Source organism: Moschus berezovskii, chromosome 9 (genome assembly GCF_049115385.1).
Source record: "Moschus berezovskii isolate FMDL1 chromosome 9, NW_MosBer_1.0, whole genome shotgun sequence".
Taxonomy (NCBI): Eukaryota; Metazoa; Chordata; class Mammalia; order Artiodactyla; family Moschidae; genus Moschus; species Moschus berezovskii.
Window position 1 is genome coordinate 102079475 of NC_142468.1, and position 20580 is coordinate 102100054.

Below are 20580 nucleotides of genomic sequence, written 5' to 3' on the forward strand. Positions count from 1 at the left end.
CCACCGTATGACCCAGCAACCCTACTCCTAGGCATATACCCTAAGGAAACCAAAATTGAAAAGACACATGTATCCCATATGTAGTAAACAGTGCTGCTCATTGCAGCACTATTTATGATAGCTAGAACATGGAAACAACCTAGATGTCCACTGACAGTTGAATGGATGAAGTTGTGGTACATATATACAATGGAATATTACTCAGCCATAAAAAGGAACTCAAATGTGTCAGTTCTGATGAGGTGGATGAACTTAGAACCTATGATGCAGACTGAAGTGAGCCATAAAGAGAACTGAACACATATATACAGAATCTAATAAATGGTACTGAAGAATTTGTTTACAGGGCAGCAGTAGAGAAACAGACATAGAGAATAGGCTTATGAACATGGGGAGAGGGGAGGAGAGGGTGAGATGCATGGAAAGAGTAACATGGAAACTTACATTACCGTAAGTAAAATAAATAGCCAATGGGAATTTGCTGAATGACTCAGGAAACTCAAACAGGGGCTCTGTGTCAACCTAGAGGGGTGAGATGGGGCAGGAGATGGGAGGGAGTTTCAAAGGGGAGAGGATATATGTATACCTATGACTGATTCATGTTAAGGTTTCACAGAAAACAAGAAAATTCTGTAAAGAAATTATCCTTCAGTTAAAAAATACATTAAAAATGTTTAAAATAAACAAGTATTATGTAAATAAGAAAGAGAATTAGGATATTTATTATCAAACAATTACTATGTTACAAATGCATTTGAGATAAAATGTTGAATGTAAGCTGCTGTGCAAAGAGCTGAAGCAATTTTCAGCTTCCTTGCTTCCTACCCTCAGGGAAACCATATAATATACCATTATTATATCATATTTTATATGATAAAATAATTATTTTGTCATGTAATGCAGTCAGATTTCTTTTGCTTGTAGTAGCAGTAAACTGTAAACCATGAGACAGGTTTTCTTTAAGAGATTCAGAGACCCTTTCTATGAATGTCTATCAGGGACACACCTGAGCTTTACCTTTACCCTGTAGTCCATGAGCTATAGTTATCTGTGTGAAATACTTCATTCTCCTGCTATCTCACCACTTACCTTTCCATTGTTTGCATATACTGTTCCCCAGTTGACTCCTGTAACAACTAATCTCTCTTTTGGTCATAGCACGTCTCACAGTTTTAATTTTTTCTCATCCTACACTGTCAACTCCTTGAGGGACTGAAATGTGACTTACTGACTTATCTGATTTATTTCCTAGATATATACTTGATGTATTACAAGTATTCACTAAATGCTTTTAATGAATTAGCGAACAATAAGGAATGCAAATGTAATAGCCCTGAAACTAGACCAATTAACACTTTACATGCATGCTAAGTCGTTTCAGTTGTGTCCGACTCTTTGCGACCCTGTGAACTGTACCCACCAGGGACAGGCTCCTTTGTCCATGGGATTCTCCAGGCAAGAATACTGGAGTGAGTTGCCATGCCCTCCTCCAGAGGATCTTCCACACCCAGGGATTGAACCCAGGTCTCCCAGGTCTCCTACATTGGCAGGCAGGCTCTTTACCATTAGAGCCACCTGGTGGGACTAGGTGAACACTTTAACAAACACTTTAACAAACTTTACTTCCTCCCGCACATCTTCAGCTGTTGTTCAGTTGCTCAGTTGTGTCTGACTCTGCGACCCCACGGACTGCAGCATGCCCAGATTTCCTGTCCATCAGCATCTCCCGGAGCTTGCTCAGCCTCGTGTCCATTGAGTCAGTGATGCCACCCAACCATCTCATCCTCTGTCATCCCCTTCTCCTCCCGCCTTCCATCTTTCCCAGCATCAGGGTCTTTTTAAATGAGTTAGTTCTTCGCATCAGGTGGCCAAAGTATTGGAGCTTCAGCTGCAGCATCAGTCCTTCCAGTGAATATTCAGGAGTGATTTCCTTTTGAATTGAATGGTTGGATCTCCTTGCAGTCCAAGGGACTCTCAAGAGTCTTCTCCAACACCACAGTTCAAAAGAATCAATTCTTTTTGGCTCAGCCTTCCTTATGGTCCAACTCTCACTTCCATACATGACAACTAGGAAAACCATAGCCTTGACTAGATGGACCTTTGTTGGTGAAGTAATGTCTCTGCTTTCTAATATGCTGTTTAGGTTTGTCATAGGTTTTCTTACAAGGAGCAAGTGTCTTTTAATTTCATGACTGCACCATCTGCAGTGATTTTGGAGTCCCCCAAAATAGTCTGTCACAATTTCCATTGTTTCCCCATCTATTTCCCATGAAGTGATGGGACCAGATGCCATGATCTTCTTTTTTTGAATGTTGAGGTTTTTTTTTTCTTTTTCTTTTTTTTCAAAAACAATTTTAGAAATCTTTACTTAAAAACAACCTTATCTTAACATGGAGTAACTTTGGTTTTACGAGAAGCAAGCAAAGTACAGAAGCAAAAATGCATTACAGGAGCATTAAGTTCTAATGTGACCTACATTAGGTCACAGCGTCTAATCTGAAATCACACCCATAATATAATTTTTCAGGATATCTGGGAAATAGTTATTTCCCAGGATGTCTGAACCATAGCTACTCTATTTTGACTTTTAATTGTAAAAAAAAAAAATTTTAATAGCCAAAGCAGATTTCACCATTAATGATGTCAGTGTTTTTCTAGGTATAAGAAGATGCAAGAATTGGAACTCATAAAACCTTTTTCTGAAAAGATCTAACTATCTGAAGGCCTGTTCTGCTGAATGTTGAGTTTTAAGTAATCTTTTTCACTGCTGCCTTTCACTTTGATCAAGAGGTTCTTTAGTTCTTCTTAGCTTTCTGACATAAGGGTGGTGTCATCTTCATATCTGAGGTTATTGATATTTCTCCCTGCAATCTTGATTTCAGCTTGTGCTTCATCCAGCCTGGCATTTTGCATGATGTACTCTGCACATAAGTTATATAAGCAGGGTGACAATATACAGCCTTGATGTACTCCTTTCCCAATTTTGAAATTGGAAAACATCTTCAAAGAACAAAATAATTTCCCATATTTTCTCTCCAGAACCAAGAAGTCTGAATGAAGTGATGTTTGTAGGTTTTTGGATCCCGGCTCCTTTGTTTGCATTGGAAACAGCCTGTGCCTTGCCATAGATTCCCCAAGAAACCCAGGAATTGTGGGCGACTGTTTCTTAGGCTCCAGTTCTCAGAAAACTTACCAGTAGAGCTATCGTTATTATCTATAAAATTTTGTTTCAAAGATACCAAAGAGTGAAAATAAGTCTTTCTTCCTTCTTCAAGACATCCTCTTGCAAAATGCAACCATGGTTAGGTTTCTTATTTATCCTATGAAAGATATTCCTTTTTTTAAACCACAAGGACAAATTTATAATCTCATCAATAAATGATAACTTACATACTATCCATCATTTATTCACTTAATAACAAATATAAGTTGGAGGTAGTTCCGTATCTGTATATCTAAAATTCTCCCATTTAAGAAATGCTACATCATATTCCATTGCATGAATGTCATACATATTGAAATATGTCTCAATAAATAGGCATTTGAGTGGGTTCTAAAAATGCATTTTTCACATATGTATGATTATATGTGTAGATTGTGTATCTAAGAGTGAGTACAATTGCTGGGATAATGGATATGTGAATTTTAAATTTTCTGAAATTGTTTGCAATGGCCTAAGTAGAAGTTGCATACCAGTTTAGACTTTTATCAGTAATGCATGCTTTCCCCTTTTACATGAAAGAATATTTGATGGTTGTACACCAGAATGCCAAACTCTTCAATATTTTCTTATAGTTTATTATGTATTTCTCTCTTTATGAGTACAATGAGAAGTATAAAGATTTTTCTAAACATTTTAAAGTTATTACCAGAGCAAATCACTCAAATTTTCCATTCTTCACCTTCTTGATCTGCAGAATGAGGGAGTTGGATAAAGTCTCTGAGTCCTTTCTCCTAAAATTTTGGGAAAAGTACGAATAGCCATGATGAATAGGTTCAACAATAAGATGAACAATTCTCAAAGTGTTCAGTTCAGTTCAGTTCAGTCACTCAGTCATGTCCTACTCTTTGCAACCCCATGGACTGCAGCATGCCAGGCCTCCCTGTCTATCACCAACTCCTGGAGTTTACTCAACTTATGTACATTGAGTTGGTACTCACTATTTACTTAAGATTTTTTAACCTGGAAAAGTATAAAGATAGCCCAGTTGCCCAAAGATTTCCCCTTTTGTTTTTTGACCAAGTTTCTTATTTTTGTATTTCCAGAAATTTCTGCAGGGCATATTTTGTATCTTTGTTCCTCAGACTATAGATCACAGGATTAATGAGTGGGGTTCCCACTCAATAAAACAGAGTCACAAGCTTCTGTATTCCAGCATCATGCTCAGATGTTGGGCTCAGATACATGACCATCACTAAGCCATGGAAGAGTGAGACCACAGCCAGATGAGACCCACAGGTAGAGAAAGCTTCCCTTGTCCAGCTGCTGAAGGGACTTTAATACAGCCCTCAAGACCAGAGCATAGGACCCCATGATGCAGAGAAAGGAATAAATAAGAGGAGAGAACTTATGACTGCCCCAAAAATTCCATTACTGAGGTTCTAGCACAGGTGAGTGCTAGAAGAGGACCTGGGTCACACAGGAAGTGGTCAATGATCCTGGACCCACAGAAGGACATTTGGGAGATGATGATGATGGGGACGGGGAACCAGAGGAAACCAAGTGCCCAGCAGCTGATCACAGGATTGGTGCAGAGACGTCCAGTCATGAGAGTGGAGTAATGTAGAGGCCAGCAGACGGCAAGGTATCGATCAAATGCCATAATAGCCAAGAAAAAACATTCTGTAGAACCCAAGGAGAAGAAAAAGTAGAACTGGAGAAAGCACCCAGAGAAGGAGATGAGCTTGTTGTCAGAGAAGAAGTTGGCCAACATGTTGGGGACAGTGGAGGTGACATACCAGATCTCCAGGAAGGAGAAGTTGGCCAGCAGGATGTCCATGGGGGTGTGGAGTCTCTGATCGCAGCACACAGCACAGATGATCGAACCGTTGCCCATGAGGGTCAGGAGGTAGACAGCAGAGCAGAGCACAAAGAGGAGAATCTGCCCCTCCCTGGGGCAAGGGAAGCCCAGGAGGATGAAGCCAGTGATGGTGCTGGAGGTGTTGGGGGTGTTGGATATTTTCATGAGTCTGCGAGCTGTGAAAGGTCATAATTACTGAATATCCCTGGAATAGCAGAGAAGCTTCATTTTCTTTGTCCCAACATGAAGCTGAGATTTATTTACTTGTTGTTAATTCATTATAATTGAGTGTTTACGTTTAAATATTGGGGATACAGCAATGAACACAAGAGATTAAAACTCATACCTCATGTAGCTTATCCCAGTAGGAGAATGCAATGTGTAATTCTTTTGAATTAAATACATTGAGTTATTGTTCTTCTTGGCAAACTGCTTCTTAAGGGTAGGCTGAAGTTATTGCTATGTCAAACAGTAGTGTCATGGTGATGACTGGGGGTGTACATGATCTTGCATTTAGAAGGGTTTCTATAATTTCCTTATAATAAGTGGAAAATTGCATTTCCTATGTACTCCTTGAGTTGTCACCTAATGTAGCTGCTTGTAGGCAGGTACCTTGTTGGATCATGTGATTTTGAAGCAGGAAAATATGTGTGACTTTTGATGCCATTTAAAAGTTGACATTTGGCTATCTTCCAACCTAACTTGTTGATTCATTCTCTCTAGTATCATTAGCTAACAATTTCATAAGTAAATCAGTCAACTTTGATGGGGAAAATTTCCTGAAAAAATAGCTCCAAGAAAGAGGCCATCTAAATAGATTTATTGAATAATAAAATTAATATATCAATAATATGACCATGTTGAAATAGTTCTGTCTATTCTCTGTGCTTTGCACAGCACTTTGGAACCCATTCTTCTCGGTCAAAATCTTGGTTCTCAGGTCAAGGGGTACTCACTCATGTGTTCAATAAGAACTCCCATGATTCTGTCCATTTCTATCTTAATGTGCATTACCTCAGTGCCTTGCTGGCTTCAGCTAGAGTGAGATTGGGAGGGGAGAAGATGACTGCATTATGTGTTCCAGCTTCTCTATGCTTTTGCTCAGCTTGTAAATTTATCTGTCAGCTCATGCAGCTCAATTTCAAAAAACATACAACCCAATCAAAACATGGGAGAAGACTTAACCAGAAATTTCTCCAAAGAGGACATGCATATGGCCAACCAACACTTGAAAAATGCTCAACATTGCTCACTATTACAGAAATGCAAATCAAAACTACAATGAGGTATCCCCTTACACCAGTCAGAATGATCATCATCAAAAAATCTACAAACAGTAAATTCTGGAGAAGGTGTGGAGAAAAGGAAACCCCCTTACACTGTTAGTGGGAATGTAAATTGATATAATCACTATCGTGAACAGTATGGAAGTTCCTTAAAAAACCAAAATTAGGGCTACCGTATGACCCAGCAATCCCTCTCTTGGGCATATATCAGGAGAAAACCATAATTCAAAAAGATACATTGCACCTCAATGTTCATTGCTGCACTATTTACAATAGCCAGGACATGGAAGCAACCTAAATGTCCATTGATGGGTGAATGGATAAAGAAGATGTGGTACAATGGAAAATTACTCAGCCATAAAAAGTAGCAAAATTGTACCATTTGCAGATACATGGATGGATCTAGAGACTGTTGCACATAGTGAAGTAAATCATAAAGATAAAAACAAATATTATATCAATTTTATGTGAAATCTAGGAAAATGATACCAATGAACTTATTTACAAAGCAGCAATAGAGATACAGACATAGAAAACAAATGTATGGATACCGAGAAGGGGAAGGAGGAGTTGGGATGAACTGAGAGATTACACTTCTATGGATAAACTAGGTAACTAATGAGAACCTACTGTATAGCATAGGGGACTCTACTCAGTGCTCTGTGGTGACCTAAATGGGAAGGAAATCCAAAAAAAGGGATATATGTATGTCTATAGCTGATTCACTTCGCTGAAGTGAATGCTGAATTAAAACTTTCATTATGTTTTAATAGCACATCTCTCTTTCTACTATCCTTTGTACACAGTTCAGCTGTAGTTATGTTTATTTCTAAAATATGCCTTGAGCCCTGATGCATCTGCTTCTCTCTTTCCCCAGCACCCTAATAGTTTAAGTTACCCATATTGTTTCTCTAAATTACTGCAAAGGTCTCCCAAATGATTTCTCTGATTCCTGCCTTTGCTTCTATACAATCAGTTCTCTACACAGCAGACAGACTGACCTTTTAAGAGTGTAAATAAGATCATGCAATTTCCTTATGCAAAAACATCCCACAACTCAACCTGGAATAAAATCCAAGTTCCCTTTTATGATACATGGGCCCCTGAATGATCTGGCTTCCACCTATTTTACCATTTTCTTCCCTTTTCCCTTTTCTGATCTGTCTTTTCCTATTCCCCCTTCTTCATTTACACAGGCCTTCTTTGTATCCTGGAATATACAACTTCTTTACTGACTGGGTTCTTTGCTTTAAATGTTCTATTCACCTGGAAATGTATCTGGAGCCCATTTTTCACTTTCCAGCCTAATTATTCTGTTCTTCTGAACACCTTATGTAAGTATCTCTGTCATTCTTTTGTTTGTAAATTCCTATCAAAGTCTGAAATTCTTTTGTTTCTTATGTGTGTATCTTTGCCAGCCAAATGAGGGCAAGAACCTTGTCTGTTGGGTTCATTGTTTTATTAAAATTGTGGCACAAAATAGTTTTAATTGTTTTATTAATTGCTTTTTTTCAAAATTATGTTTCTGATTATAAAGTTTGGTTATTACTGAAATTTTGGAAAATGTATGCATTATAATGAAGAGAATAAAAGCTTCCTTAATATCTATACATAAAACATATTTTGGAAGAAATATATTCCAAGCCTGAAAACTATAGAGTTTTGTTTTCTACAGTGGAGTGGAGTCCTGGTATCCTCACTAACTTCTCTCAGCAGCCAGCCTGGATGATTCCCCTGTGAGCACAGTCCTTTCCTTGCTGGCCTGGACAGGCTACTCCATACAGAAGCACAGCTTCCAGAACTGGACCACCTGAGTCTGAATCCTACCTCCACCACATTATAGCCGTGGATGCTAGACCAAGTATTAACCTCTCCATGGTTTGGTGTCCTTTTCTATAAGGTGAAGTGAATACAACTACAGAGGGCATTTTGAAGATTACAGAAAGAATAGTTTTAAAATGCCTAGCAATATACATAGGGTATATATATATACATATACATATATATCTTATTGTTTAAACTTTTTCAAAAGCCCCAAAGCAAAGTGTATTTATCCACTACTGATGAGTGGCAGGCAATTATGTTATGCTAGAAATTGTACTGAATTTGGATACAAGAGCCCAGGATTTGAATTCCAACACCTAAACATTGCATTGTCGTGGCAAATTCTATAAGCCAGTTATTTTTTGACTCTTAGTTTCCTCAGATGTCAGATGGAGATGATAACACCTTCCCCAGAGGGTTGTTATGAAAACTATTGAATGGAATAATAAATTGACAAGGTGGAAGCAGCTTCTCAATATCTGACATGTGGTAAATATTAGATGTTTTGGGTAAAATTGTGGTGGAGTTACAGGAGACATTTTTCTCCAGAGATGTAGATTCTCCATCTATATTTTAATATTTTTCTCTTCTAAAAACTGAATTACCTTCTTTCCTGAAGTAAGAAAGGGATTCTCAACTGAAGCTTCTCAGTTTTTTACAGACTTTTCTGAGTAGAAGCAGTTGTCTTTGTAGTAAGCAGCTGGGAGAGAAGGTGTGAAGAGTAGGTTGGATGGGGATCAGTGAATGTATGTGCTTTAGGATCCATGGATGATAAGCACAGCTTGTCTTGTCCTCCTTGAGGAATCATTTGCTGCCTCTAGAAGGATTGTGCCAGGAGACAGGTCTATGCTAGTTCTTCCCGTGTTCACTTCCTATCTCCTCTGGAGACAGTGGTGCCTTCATTATTGCTTTTATTTTCCCCAGTGATGGAGGAAGTAATATCTTTTCCTTAGTTTTAGTCTCTTAGAGATGGCCAGAGATTCAATCGACAGGTTCATCAGTCACTCACCAAATCTGTTCAGAATACTTCTCATATGATCAGGGGAGATTCTGTCAAACAAAACCCAAGCCAAGGTGTTCGTCTTGCTGGAGTTTGTTCTTTGGTCTTCTGATAAGTTGTTGTCAACTGTGGGTGCTGGGGACAGGTGCTTGTCTTGCTATCAGACAGAGGAGACTGGTTTTAGGGAGTAACGAAGCTGTGCAATCCCTCTTTCCCCCAGACTATCATGGCCTTTTTCTGTAGAAAAAATAGAAATCTTGTGTTGAATCTGATAAGCATTTATCATTTAGAAAGAGTTACTTACAGTTTCAAATAAGAAAATTCAATTTTGAATAAAAATTTTTTTCCCAAGAATTGAGTTTTCTTTTAAAAGTCTGTTTTAAATCTTCGAGGTTTTCACCAATTTACTAACACAAAAAGGCTCATTTTATTTTAAAAAATGATCAGTATCTAAACTTGATTGGATCATGGGCCAGAAAAATAAAATCTCTCTTCACCTTTTGCTATAAAAGATATGAGCAGTATAATTTGGGAAATTACAGAATAAGGTCTTTATATTGCATAATGGTATTAAAGCAGCATAGATTTCTTAACTTTGATAATTATGCGAGGTTATGTGAGAAAATATTTTTAATTCTAGAAAATACACACTAAATCATTTAGGTAAGTTGTCTTCAGCTTACACTTAATAGGTATATATAGAGAGACAGTCAGACATATGGACAGAGAGAGGGTAATAGATGTAAAAGGACACAGAGAGACTGTAAGAAATAGTGGTAAAATTTTAATGATTTGAAGTCCGGATGAAGGGCATATAGACATTTTGTACTTTACTATTATTGCAACTTTTCTGCAAAGCTGAAGTTTTGTTTGATAATAAAAAACAATACCAATAATCAGCTCACTTTTATTTATCAAATATGCCTTTTTTCCCCCCTGGTTCTCAAGGTCTTATTTGGAAGCAGTTAGTCTTTTTAAACACCTGCAAACAAAATACAATTTTTCTTATGATTTAGCTGAACTGAACTGAACTGAAAAGAAGATAACAAAAAGAAGAAAAATTGCAAAAATATAGAGAAAGGTTTTAGGGAGTTATTTCAGCTGTAGTAACATATTAGCAAGTAAAGGTTATTCTGCTTTTTGCTGCATATCTTTTGTGGCTTACGCCTGACTGAATATATGACTCCCAGAAATCCATCACTGAATATTTACTATGTATGTGCCACTCCTCTGGATTGTGAATGAATATGAAAATTGGAAAAACAGAGAAATGCAAAGAACATTAAAACTTGTCCTCATTTATCATGGGAATTTAACATGAATATTTCAGAAGAAAAAATACGAAAAAGTGCCACAGATATTTTATACAATTATTAATGATAAGAACTTGGAGCGCTAAAGAACATTGACCTTGGGATAGGAAATGAACTATATCTTAGATATAAAGGCCCATTAGTATCCAAAACATATTTTGTATGACTCTATCACTGAAGTAAAATGCAAAAGCTTCTTCAGTTTATACTTTGTGATATTTCTTTAGAATTATTTTCCATATCTTCTCAAATATGTTTATATATATACTTAAGTATGCATCTATCCATATTTATAAATAAACAGGGTTGTAAATTGTGATTTGTATTAAATTTTGCAGACCTATTTACTCTATTCTAGAAATTCATTTGTACTTTTGAGAAATATCAATTTAAATAGTAGTGAAATGTAAACTGTGGCCAACTCTGTAGGGAGATATTAATTCAGAACTAGAAAGTATGCAATATGATTGATAACAGTCTTCAGTTTGAAATGTTGCTAGCATGATTTCACCTTCCTTTATACATTATCAGTTGATATATCAAAGTTGAGAAACTTCCCCTCTTCTGCATGGTACCAGTGAAACTGACTGATGAGAAGCTGGATGGGCTAACGGACCTCTTCCCTTCTGTCCAATACTAAGGGCTCACTTTTCTATCTTTAACTCCGGCTCCCATTCCCTCAGGGTACCTTGTGGCTGTCTCTTAATTTAATTCAGAGAAAATTAAGAAAATACAGAAAATTAAGAAAATTTTGAAGTTACAAATATTAGTTTTGTTAGAAAAAATAAGGGACAAATGGTTAGTGAGGTTGTATATAGATGAGCATCCTTAAGATATGCTAGTTCTTTTATTTCCAATATTCTGGGAGGTGGGTCTTGGAGGATCCTGCTGTGATTTATGTCGGAGAGTGTTTTGCCTACATTCTCCTCTAGGAGTTTTATAGTTTCTGGTCTTACATTTAGCTCTCTAATCCATTTTGAATTTATTTTTGTGTATGGTGTTAGGAAGTGTTCTAGTTTCATTCTTTTACAGGTGGCTGACCAGTTTTCCCAGCACCACTTGTTAAAGAGACTGTCTTTTCTCCATTTTATATTCTTGCCTCCTTTGTCAAAGATGAGGTGTCCATAGGTGTGTGGATTTATCTCTGGGCTTTCTATTTTGTTCCATTGATCTATATTTCTACTTTATGCCAGTACCATGCTGTCTTGATGATTGTGGCTTTGTAGTAGAGCCTGAAGTCTAGCAGGTTAATTCCCCCAGTTCCATTTTTCTTCCTCAAGATTGCTTTGGCTATTCGAGGTTTTTTGTATTTCCATATAAATTGTGAGATTATTTGTTCTAGTTCTGTGAAAAATATCGTTGGTAGCTTGATAGGGATTGCATTGAATGTATAAATTACTTTGGGTAGTATACTCATTTTTACAATATTTATTCTTCCAATCCATGAACACGGTATATTTCTCCATCTATTAGTGTCCTCTTTGATTGCTTTCAGTAGTGTTTTATAGTTTTCTATGTACAAGTCTTTTGTTTCCTTAGGTAGATATATTCCTAAGTATTTAATTCTTTTCGTTGCAACAGTGAATGGAACAGTTTCCTTAATTTCTCTTTCTATTTTCTCATTATTAGTGTATAGGAATGCAAGGGATTTCTGTGTGTTGATTTTATATCCTGCAACATTACTGTAATCATTGATTAGCTCTAGTAGTTTTCTGGTAGAGTCTCTAGGGTTTTCTGTGTAGAGGATCATGTCATCAGCGAACAGTGAAAGTAGTTCTTTTAAACTGGGAAACTGAGCTAGATTTATCATTATCATTATTTACAAAATAACTTACTGGAGATTCAAAGTATTCTTTATATACTATTACATATCTTCCTTGACCTGAAATAGGTTTACATCCTAATAAAACCTTTAAAATTGCAAATATGATAAGTAAATAAATGCTCTAAAATTTTTCAATTTTTTAATTGGAGGAAAATTGGTTTACAATGTTGTGTTGGTTTCTGCAGTACAACAACACGAATCAACCATAATTATTCATATATCTCCTCCCTCTTGAGCCTTAAAAATGCATTTATTACACCTAACTTGCCGAATATCACAGTTTAGCCTAGTTTACCTTAAATGTTCTCAGAACATGTATTAGCTTACTTTTGGGCTAAAGTCATCTGACATAAAGCTTATTTCATCATAAAATTGCTGAATTTTCATAATATTATTGTTGATTTATTGAGTACTGTATAGAAAATGATAAACACAATGGCTGCATGGGTACTGAATGGTATAAGTGTATAGGTTGTTTACCCTCATGATCATGTGACTGACTGGAAGCTGTGGCTCAGAGCTGAACCTAGCATTGTGAGAGAGTATCATACTACTTATCAACAGGCCAGAAAAATATAAAAATTCAAAGTATGGTTTTTACCAAATGTGTATTATTTTCTCACAACTGTAAAGCTGAAAACTGGTTAAATAGTAAGTTGGGGACTATCTGTACTTGGTATTGAAACATTTGAAAATAAAGCATACAATTGGGGAAAAAAAAACCCAAAATAGAAAAAAAAAAAAAAAAAAGACCTCCCAAACCTCCATATTACTGCTCAAACGTTGCCATTTCAAATATTTTGAAATGCTTCCCTTTGTATTTTTTTCTAAAGACTAGATTTTAATTTTTCTGCACGTGTGTCATATTGTATTTACAATAGTATGCTATACTTATTCATTAAGTTTTTATCAACCATTTACCCAAACAATAATAGTTGAATATTATTTCAGCTTTAGAGGCACATGGAGAATTTTTCCTGCTTTTAAACAATATATGTAAGTCTGCTATGACAAATAAATGGTGATGATGAATATGAGTTTGGACTCAGAGAAACCTGATTGAATCCCTGCTTTTCTAGTTACTATTAAACTGTATTACTGGTAAATTGTTACCTATTCTCTCCAGGCCTTAGTTTTCTACTCTGTAAAACATGTAAAATGGTAATGGCTCATATCATGTAATGAGGATTAAAAGAGAGATTGTATACAAAATGCTTAGCTCGGGAGCTCACATGTGATAAGCTAACATTAAGAGATGCCATAGCATAACACTTTATAGTATGGTTTTTGGAGTCATAGCTGGTTCCAACACTCATTAACTGTTCGGGCAACTTGCTTATTCAATCTAGGCTTTAGTTTCCTCATCTATAAAATGAAGATATGAATGGTATGCTTGAGGCTGTACATTACTTGCATGGCTAAAGTGGAAGTTCATTTTAGGCACGTTGAGAGTTAGCTAGTGTAGCTATCGTGACTTTTAAAATTACTTCACAACTTTTAAGTCCAACATATAGGACAATTTGCTTTTGAAAGCCAAGACCATTTCCTATTCCAGTTGCATCACTTGGTTCTACTTTTTACCCCCAGAACAACTGCACAGTTCTACTTTGTCATGGAAAATGATCAGCCCTTGGCCATCTGCCGCTCACTGAAATACTTCATTCTCATGAAAGATCTGAGGTAGGTTGATGTGTCTTTTTTGGCTCATTGATTTACTTAAGCACTCAAGTGTTATTTTCTTTCTAAGTGACATGGTCTTGTAGGTCTTCCAGGTTCCCTGGAAACAAATACTAATAATAAATATCAGTAATATTTGTACTGTGATGGCATCTGAAGATTGAGTTTTATATTTTAATACCTCTATCCCAATGATGTGCTTCTTTATTTCTATTTGTATTTTTTTGGGGCCTTTTTTGGATTTATTTATTTTTAATTAAAGGATAATTGCTTTATAGTACTGCTTTGGTTTCTACCAAACATCAGCATGAATCAGCCATTTTTCTATCTATATCTGTTTGATGAATTGTGAATTATATTCCATCTTGAAATTGTATTTATTTCGATTAAGGATGCTCATTAATATATTAATAGGTTTGGCCAATTATAAGTCATGATGGGTGGTAAATGCTACACGGACATCTATTTGAGGAATACTTCTATTCTGTATATTGTAGTATACTAGTAAATAGATAGTAGTCTGGGAATGGTTATATGCATTTTTCGGAACTTGCCATGATTTCTTACCCCTTCATACTCATGGGTTTTTATCCGTGCCTTCCTTTATCTGCTCCCATAGCAACTTAAAATTCCCTTGTTTATAGAACATCTTGCTTCATTAACTACTTGTTCATGATCCCCAGAAGAGAAGGAAATGTGTCTTATTTGCTTCTGTATATGGCTTGTCCCTTCCAGTTCAGTGCCTAACATATTGAATGTGTTTGTTTTAGTGAATAAGTGACTATGGAGGAAGATGATACAACAGTTATTTTTAAAAAGCTGCTTTCACTTTTTCATAGTTTATTACTCTCATAGGTCCTCAGAAGAGGAAGACATTTCTTACTTTGTTCTGGCTGAACAAAAGAATTTTAGTGAGATGACATGAAGAGGTTGTCAGTTTCTTTTTTTTTTTTTAATTTTCCTCTGAGAAACAGTCTTCTTTTTAGTTTCTCAAAGAATCACAGAATTATGAAAAAATGTTACTTTGGTTCCAATTTCATAGTAAAATAGTTTCAAATTTTATTTTTAGATGATAATAATAAATATTGTTTAAATGAAATACATGCATATGGAAAAATTTAAAATATACAAAGGCTTGTATGTACAGAGAAAATGTTTCCTTCTCTCCCTGTCCCTAGATACCCAGTTCTGTTTCTCAAAAGCATCACTGTTCTTAGTTTCTTCTTTCAGAGATACACAATGTGTTTATGAACATAAATATGTAGATATTTATGTAATCTTTCTTCATATGAAAGATGGCCCAAGACAGATCTCTTTCATCTCACTTTTTCTTTAACTTTGAGGGTACTTTTATATCAACATGTACAGATCTTCATTTTTAACAGTTTTATAGTATATTCCACCCTACGTATATACAATAATTTATCTAATTAGTCCTTAATTAATGGGATTTGGATTGTTCCAATCTTTTACTATTAGAAACAGTAGTCAATATTCTTGTACACATGTCATTTTTCTTATTTGTGAGTATACTCCTCAGATAAATACCTAAGAGTGGAATTGCTGAGTCAGAGGGTATGCCCTTTAAATTCTGATAGTTATTTTCTCGGTGTGTATGCCCAGGAGTGCGATTGCTGGGTTGTATGGCAGTTCTATTTCTAGTTTTTTTGTGGGAGAGGGCGAGGGTGGAATGATTTGGGAGAATGGCATTGAAACGTGTATATTATTGTATGTGAAATGAATCGCCAGTCCAGGTTCGATGCATGATACAGGATGCTTGGGGCTGGTGTACTGGGATGAACCAGAGGGATGGGATGGGGAGGGAGGTGGAAGGGGGGTTCAAGATGGGGAACGTATGTACACCCGGGGCAGATTCATGTCAATGTATGACAAAACCAATACAATATTGTAAAGTAATTAGCCTTCAATTAAAATAAATAAATTTAAAAAAATAAATTCTGATAGTTTTTTGGCAAAATGTCCTCCATAGATATTGTACCAATTTATGCTCTACCAGTAAGGGAAGAGATTGCTGTTTTTCTCAACATTATTTTTGATCTTTGTCAATTTGTGGGGAAAAGAGATATATTTATTATAGCTTTCTTTGTACTTCTCTAATTCTGAACAAAATAGAATGTCTTTTTAGATATTTAAAAGCCTTTCCTTTGTTATTTACTTTTTTTCATTTATTTATGACTTTATTTTGCTGATGCTACTTTTCATATTGACCTGAAGATATATACAATATTAAAATTGATGTTATCATGATAGATGTTTTAGAAGACAGAAATAAAAGCACTACCAGAAAAGTAAAGAGTTTGCTGGTGTTGGAAGAGTAATAGGAGACAAGTTTTGCCCCAGGATTGTACAATTTGTAAGAGCAAATACAAAAAAAAAAAAAAAAAAAAGAGGCGTAAGTATCCATTCTGAAGATAAAGGAAGAAACTTTCCCCTCTTCCTGTTTTCAGAACACTTACTTTAGAAAACTTGTACTTGTTTCTCTGTCATTGAAATGAATGTAAAATTTAAAAGTTTTAAATTTTGACAGGTTTTTCAGCACCCTTGCCAGATTTATGACCTAGGAATGTCTTTGTCAAGGACCTGGGAAGACTCTCTGAAATGTAATAATCAAGATAGAAAGGCCCCAATCTTCCATTTCCTGTGGGAAGATAGGCGCATAACATTGGTGGCCTAATTTTGAAGTTGAAAAAACTACCTCTTGTTATATAGAAATCTCTTTTCTTCTTTGTGTGAAGCCAATTAGCAAACACAGATGGCCAGTCCAATTACCAGGTGAATCTAGGATGAATTGACTATGTGTGATAAAGTGGTTGAGTCTTTTTGAGGATTAGTTTTTATCTTGAGAACCTGTATGTAATGGGTTGTATTTGCCTGACTATAAAAGGATAAAATTTCTTTCAGTCTTTGCCATTTCTCAGTGGGTTGCCTGAGATGCCCATAGTCTCCAGCTTTAATGCTTATTCAATAATCAGTGAGTTCAGTTCAGTCGCTCAGTCATGCCTGACTCTTTGTGACCCCAGGGACTGAAGCATGCCAGGCTTCCCTGTTCCTCATCAACTCCCTGAACTTGCTCCAACTCATGCCCATCGAGTCAGTGATGCCATTCAACCATCTCATCCTCTGTCGTCCCCTTCTCCTCCTGCCTTCAATCTTTCTCAGCATCAGGGTCTTTTTCAATGGGTCAGTTCTTCACATCAGGTGGCCAAAGTACTGGAGCTTCAGTCCGGCCAATGAATATTCAGGACTGATTTCCTTTAGGATTGACTGGTTTGATCTCTTTGCAGTCCAAGGGACTCTCAAGAGTCTTCTCCAACACCACAGTTCAAAAGCATCAATTCTTCTACTCTCAGCTTTCTTTAAGGTCCCACTCTCACACCCATAGATAATAAATAATAAAACTGCTTTATTCTCTTCCACCACTGTGGAGAGGTTTTCTAGATTGTCAGGAAATTTATATTTAATTATATCTCCCAGCAAACTAAACTCAGTTTTTCAATCTATGGCTCTATCATTTGCAAAACTGGGGATATGCAGTACATCTTTGAGATGGCTTACGGTCCTAAAGTCAGTTAGTCTTCTTTTTAACCAAGAAATTAAAAACAGCTTCTGTCCCCCCAAATATTTTAAATCAAGACCCTTACTTTTATGTTCCTAATAATTTCTTCATAGCATGTTTCATATCTTTGTTTCTCAGACTATATATTACAGGATTAATGAGTGGAATAACTACAGAATAAAACAAAGTCACTATCTTCTGCATTCCAGCATCATGTTCAGATGTTGGGCTCACATACATGACCATCACTGATCCGTAAAAAAGAGAAACCACAGTCAGATGGGACCCACAGGTGGAGAAAGCTTTTCTTCGTCCAGCTGCTGAAGGGACCTTCAGCACAGTTTGTAGGACCAGAGCATAGGACACCATGATGAAGAGAAAGGGGATAAATAAGAGGAGAGAACTTAAGGTAGAGCTAGTTAACTCTATTACAGGGACTCTAGTGCAGGTGAGGGCCAACAAGGGACCTGGGTCACACAGGAAGTGGTCAAAGATCCTGGACCCACAGAAGGACATTTGGGAGATGATGATGATGGGGACTGGGAACCAGAGGAAACCAAGTGCCCAGCAGCTGATCACAAGATTGGTGCAGAGACGTCCAGTCATGAGAGTGGAGTAATGTAGAGGGCAGCAGATGGCAAGGTATCGATCAAATGCCATAATAGCCAAGAAAAAACATTCTGTAGAACCCAAGGAGAAGAAAAAGTAGAACTGGAGAAAGCACCCAGAGAAGGAGATGAGCTTGTTGTCAGAGAGGAAGTTGGCCAACACGTTGGGGACAGTGGAGGTGACATACCAGATCTCCAGGAAGGAGAAGTTGGCCAGCAGGATATACATGGGGGTGTGGAGTCTCTGATCCCAGCACACAGCACAGATGATCGAACCGTTGCCCATGAGAGTCAGGAGGTAGACAGCAGAGCAGAGCACAAAGAGGAGAATCTGCCCCTCCCTGGGGCAAGGGAAGCCCAGGAGGATGAAGCCAGTGATGGTGCTGGAGGTGTTGGGGGTGTTGTAGATTTTCATGAGTCTGGGAGCTGTGAAAACAAAATCACATTATTGAATAATTGTAAAGACAGGTGAGAACCCAGATATGAATTGAAGCCACTCTGGGGAATGAAATAGACATTTATGTATCAATAGTTACTGTTTTAGCCTAATCCTGAATTACTGTCCTAGTTTAACAGTTGGATTATAAAAACACAATTTAATGAATATCAGTATATATAGAGATATTTACTTATTGTGAAATATATGGAAACATGTTCAACATTTAAATCTTTATATATAAAATTCTGCAGTAACTATCACTGATGTTGAGAAATAGAGGATCACCTGTACCGTAGAATCTCCTCTTATGCTCCATTCCAATAAAAGGATGACTATCCTCTGCCTCTTAGCCCCTTCAATTGTTAACACTCTCCTTTCCTAATGGTAATCACCTCCCTATTTTTCTTTATTTTAATAGCTAAGTATGCATTCTGAAACATTTTTTTTTAGTTTTGCTTGTTTTTTATTTTACATAATTGAAATCACAGTATATGTAGTATTTGGACGGCTTCTTTTGTTCAACAGTAAGGTTTTTTACATTCATGTTATTACAATCATCTATAGTGGTCCATTTACACTCCGCTGTACTCTATGAATAAACCATCACTTATTAAACCATCGTACTATAGATGACTATTTTGGCTATTTCTAGTTTGGGCTGTTAGGAGTAATGGTACTATGAATACAGTTCTCTTTTCCTGGTTCACACATGCATGCATTTCTGTAGGCTGGATCATAAGGGCATGTGTATCTTTACCTTCAGTAGATAAGTTCAACAGTGTTCCATCATTATTGCACTATTTATCACTGCAACTGATAGCATGTGAAAGCCCCAGTTGTCGACATTCTTTTCTGATGGTGAGGTCTCTATTGACCAGAGCCTAGGGAGTGAGCTATATGCTGCATTTTAGTGACCTCTCTCTTTTAGTTTTGTCATATAAGACTGTGTAGTCGTCTTCCTGGCAGTATTGCTTTTTTCAGAGTAGGAGCTTATATCAGAAATCTTTTACTTTCAAGGGAAAGTATTCCGGAAATTATAAAGAAAACTGTCTTCAAATTTGGTTTAGGAGACCATTTTAATGCATGTAATTTACAGCAATCTTTATCTTATATGAGTTTTGAGTCTTGTGCTCAGCCTTATGATTTAAAGAAATAACCTTCTAAAAGGTTATTTTTATGTGTGTTAATCACTTTATCATCTCAAATATTTTCAGCACTTTAAATAGTGTAGTTAATGTTGAAGAACTTTTTTCGGGTATAGTCTATTTCATTGTTACATCTCTTCTTTTACCCCTCACATCCAATTCATTAGCAGGATTCTTCTGTTTCTAAAGTATGGCTTGTATCATGCACTCCTTTGTCTTAACTGCTGTCTCTCAAGTTCAAATTACCATCCTTTCTTCCTTAGACTTCTGCAGCAGCATTCTAACACAGCTTGCTTCTACTTTTGCCCTTCTATCCTCCATTTTCTAAGCAGCAACCAAGTACTCCTTGAAAAATGGAAAAACTGATCATGTTACACTTTTAAGTAAAACTTATCCCTCTCAGCAATTCTGTGCCAAGAAGTCTTACAGAGCTGTTACAGAAAACAGGAAGGTGTTCTAGAAAACAGGAATTACCATCACCATTTTATGCTCAATCTAACATATTTAATTAGCTTGTATCACTATTCACTTTTCATTACTGAGCTCCGCTGTACAGAAGACCGATGATGTTACCTGCCTCAAGTCTGAGCTGAAACTGTCAAAAAAATTCCCCAAACCAATCAACCAAACAAACAGCAAAAGACCAATAAACTCACCCTGCATCAATTACAGAGGGTACTGTGAAAATGGGTGGAGTGATGTCTGTGTATTTGTACCCTGGCCATTTGGACTGACTCCAGTACTCTTGCCTAGAAAATCCCATGGATGGAGCAGCCTGGTAGGCTGCAGTCCGTGGGGTCGCTAAGGGTCGGACACGACTGAGCGACTTCACTTTCACTTTTCACTTTCACACATTGGAGAAGGA

At 36.7% G+C, this 20580-nt stretch overlaps 1 protein-coding gene across 4 annotated transcripts in view; it reads right to left on the reverse strand.

The window, feature by feature from the left end:
- Positions 1-17610: 17610 nt before the first annotated feature.
- Positions 17611-20580, reverse strand: part of LOC148776751 (olfactory receptor 11G2-like) — a 56286-nt gene continuing 53316 nt past the window's right edge. For all 4 annotated transcript variants that reach the window (XM_088840060.1, XM_088840058.1, XM_088840061.1 and 1 more), the window contains one exon: positions 17611-18557. In XM_088840060.1, the coding sequence (XP_088696186.1) occupies positions 17611-18557 (947 nt within the window). The remainder of the gene's footprint in view (positions 18558-20580) is intronic.